The sequence below is a fragment of the Rhincodon typus genome, unplaced genomic scaffold (genome assembly GCF_021869965.1).
Source record: "Rhincodon typus isolate 14 unplaced genomic scaffold, sRhiTyp1.1 hic_rhity00007079, whole genome shotgun sequence".
In the NCBI taxonomy this organism is placed as follows: Eukaryota; Metazoa; Chordata; class Chondrichthyes; order Orectolobiformes; family Rhincodontidae; genus Rhincodon; species Rhincodon typus.
In genome coordinates this window covers 4,904-8,369 of record NW_025972717.1, presented here as the reverse complement: position 1 = coordinate 8,369, position 3,466 = coordinate 4,904, and the positions used below count along the sequence as shown (strand labels likewise).

Here is a 3,466-nt window from a genome sequence, read left to right as displayed (position 1 = left end):
GTAGTTTAACCTAACTCTGTAATCCAAATTGAAATAATGCGTATGCCAAGTTTTTTATTATGAAGTAAATCTGTTTATTGCAGGCAATTAATTTCACCCAGTAGGGAAAGAAGAAGTGTATATTGCTGATGTTTAACTTTCTCCAATTTAAACTGCTGTCCAAACTGACACACAAAGATACAGGACAAATGTTACGGGTGGGGATGGAATATAAAAGCCAGTGCAGTACAGTTCTGGCATCAGACTGGATTACAGGGGTCAGCGAGATGTCCGCCTTCAGTTCCCTTTCTTCCATCTCTTCGAGCACTGGTTCTCAATCCTTCTTTCTGGTTGAGGATTCACTCCAAAAGCATCAGGTGTGATGCCCACCCTGCCCTATCTCTGCCTTGTTGCCTGAGCAGGGCATTGGTGGGACCGAACGCTGTGTTCTGATCCCCTGACTTGGGGAGGAACATACTGGCACTGGGAGCAGCTCGGAGAAGGTCGACTGGGTTGATCCATAGAGTCAGACAGCACGGAAACAGACCCTTTGGTCCAAGCAGTCCATGCCGACTGTAGTCCCAAACTACACTAGTCCCACCTGTCTGCTCCTGGCCCAAATCCTTCCCAACATTTCCTATTCATATACTTATCCAAATTGCTTTTAAACGTACCTGTACCTGCATCCCAAAACTTATTGCAGTCCACACGCAAACCACTCTGTCTTAAAAAAAAAATAAAAATTGCTCCTTTTCTTTTGTAAATTGTTCTCCTCTCACCTTAAAAATATGCACCCAGTCTTGAAATCCCCCACCCCAGGGAAAAGACACCTGCCACTCACCATATCCACAGCTGTCATGATTTTATGAACCTCTGAGGGGGGAATGGAGCACATTTAAAATTATTGGCGGGGGGGGACTCCCATTGAAGAGGGAGGTGAGGAGGAATTTGTTTTCCCTCCGAAGATCTGTGGAATTGTCTTCGGAGAGCAGTGTTGAGTGGGGAGGGGAGCTCACTGAAAGTCGGAGAGAGTTACAAACGCCGAGGAGGATGGGGCAGGAAAGAGATTAGATGAGCCAAGGTCAGAAGCAGACTCGCGAGGCCGAATGGCAGGCCCCTCCCACTGGTTTGCCTTCTGAATAAAGCTTTCTGGGATCAATGGAGACAATCGATTGACTGTGAGACTTGATAGCTGACCGCCGTACTGCTATCACTGGCACTGAGGGAGGCTGGAGTGCCCCTAATGCGGCTGTTGCCCCTAACGGTCTTTTTTTACCCACCCCAGATCGAGGAGCTGAAGGAGGCCATCGAAGAGCTGTACTACTTTGAGTTTGTGCTGGATGACATCCCGATCCGGGGCTTTGTGGGTTACCTGGAGGAGAGCGGTTTCCTGCCCCACACCCACAAGATCGGCCTGTGGACCCACCTGGACTTCCATGTGGAGTTCAACGGCGACCGGGTCATCTACGCCAACGTCAGCGTGCGGGATGTCAAGCCCTTCAGCCTGGATGAGCTGCGGGCACCAGTCAGCATGGCCCACACCTACAGTGTGTACTGGCACGAGACCAGCTTCCCGTACGAGCGACGTGGGGAGCGTCTGCGTGACTCCAGCTTCTTCCCCCGTACACTGGAGATCCACTGGCTGTCCATCATCAACTCCATGGTGCTGGTCTTCCTCCTGACCGGCTTCGTCGTCATCATCCTCATGCGCGTTCTGCGCAACGATTTCGCCCGCTACAACCTGGAGGAAGAGGCCGCTGCCGACGACTTCGACCAGGCCGACAACGGCTGGAAGATCGTCCACACCGACGTCTTCCGCTTCCCCCCGCACAAGAGCCTCCTGTGCTCCGTGCTCGGCGTCGGCACCCAGTTCCTCGCCCTGGGCACAGGTGAGCGGCGAGTTCGTCCCCGCTCTTGTTTTCTCCAAGATGTCCAATCCCTCGGGGTTTGCCCTGCTGCTCAACGAGGCAGCAGCCGGCCCAACCGCGGTCTCCACTCCCAGCTTCCTGCCTGCGGCGCAGTCCCCCTCGATTCCAACGCCCACACTGACATGCCCTTGAAAATAGTCCCGAATTCTTCAGTGCCCACTGGAGCAGGGGTGGGTCATTCAGCTATTTCCCATTCGGTAAAATCAGGCTCTGCCCCCAACCCCCTTCTCGCTGATTTATTACCCTCTGTTTGCTCTTCAGTCACAACTCTCTCTAACTCGGCCCTCAAGATATTCAGTGACCCAGCTCCTCCCCGTTGCCTCTGCACTGCTGTCTGGGCGACAGAATTCCGCAGACACTGAAATGTACGCGTCAGGGTCAGAAGGAGGCCATTCAGCCCTCCGGAACTGCTGCTCCATCTGATAACCTCCTGGCTGGTCTGATTAGTCCACCCTTCCGCCCTACCTGCTGCTAATTTCTCATTCCTTCCCCGTCCCCACCCTACCCTTGCTTACCAAGAATCTGTCATCTTCCAGCTTAATAGTGGAAAACTTTGCTTCCATCCGTAAGAGATTTCCAAAGCTGCTCGACTCCCTGTTGAGGGGGAAAGGTGCCTCATTTCTGTCTTGTATCGGGGCCCTCTGGCTCTAATCTTCAGTGAGGTTAAGGGGGGAGACACACAAATTGGTGGAGGTTGACTGGTGCCTTGAGGTATATACACACGCGCTAATGCACCCGCACGTACATACCTCCTTCCCCGGCAATCACAGGCAGTGTAACTTCACCTGCGCTTCCCAGAATCCGGTCTACGGCGTTCGCTGCTCACAATGTGGTCTCCGCTACACTGGGGGAAACGAAGCACAGGCTGGGTGACCGCTTCGCAGAACACCTACGTTCTGTCCGCAAAAAGGACCCTGAGCTCCCAGTTGCCTTCACCCCAACACACCACCCTGTTCCCTGGCCAGCATCTCTGTCTCAGTCTTGCTGTAGTGTTCCAGCGAAGTTCCGCACAGGCTGGAAGAACAGCACCTCATTTTCTGCTTGGGGACACTGCAGCCTTCTGGACCCAATATCGAGTTCAACAATTTTAGAGATTGAGGCACCTTCTCCCATGTGCTTAGTCCTGCTCCCAATCACCAGGCCTTGTTACCACATGGACTGCCCCCATTAGTAGCTATTCATTCTCCTGGGGGTGGCCATTATCCACTCCTTTGTCCGTACAACAGTTTTTCTCTCTCTTTAGGCTCTATCTCCACCTATCGTTTACCCCTTTCCCCACTTTATCTTCTCACAAAAACCAACTTTTTCCAAGCTACCATCAACTTTGAGGAAGGACCACTGGACCTGAAACGTTAATTCTGACTTCTCTCCACAGATGCTGCCGGAGAGACATGCTGAGCTTTTCCAGCAATGTCTGTTTTTGTTTCACATTTCCAGCATCCACATTTTTGTTTTGGTTTTTACTTAATATATCGGTGATCATCTTCCAGAATTTTGTCGATTCTGGAGTGATCCCAGTGGATTGGAAGGGAACAAATACCACCCCGTTTTTTTAAGAA

At 51.9% G+C, this 3,466-nt stretch overlaps 1 protein-coding gene across 1 annotated transcript in view; it reads left to right on the top strand.

Moving 5' to 3' along the window:
* The window catches only part of LOC125482204 (transmembrane 9 superfamily member 1-like), a gene marked incomplete at its 3' end in the record, with an annotated part of 2,980 nt that extends 876 nt beyond the window's left edge, over positions 1 to 2,104 (top strand). Inside the window, exon 2 of the mRNA XM_048594216.1 lies at positions 1,265 to 2,104. Within this exon, the coding sequence (XP_048450173.1) occupies positions 1,265 to 2,104 (840 nt within the window). The remainder of the gene's footprint in view (positions 1 to 1,264) is intronic.
* Positions 2,105 to 3,466: the final 1,362 nt, after the last annotated feature.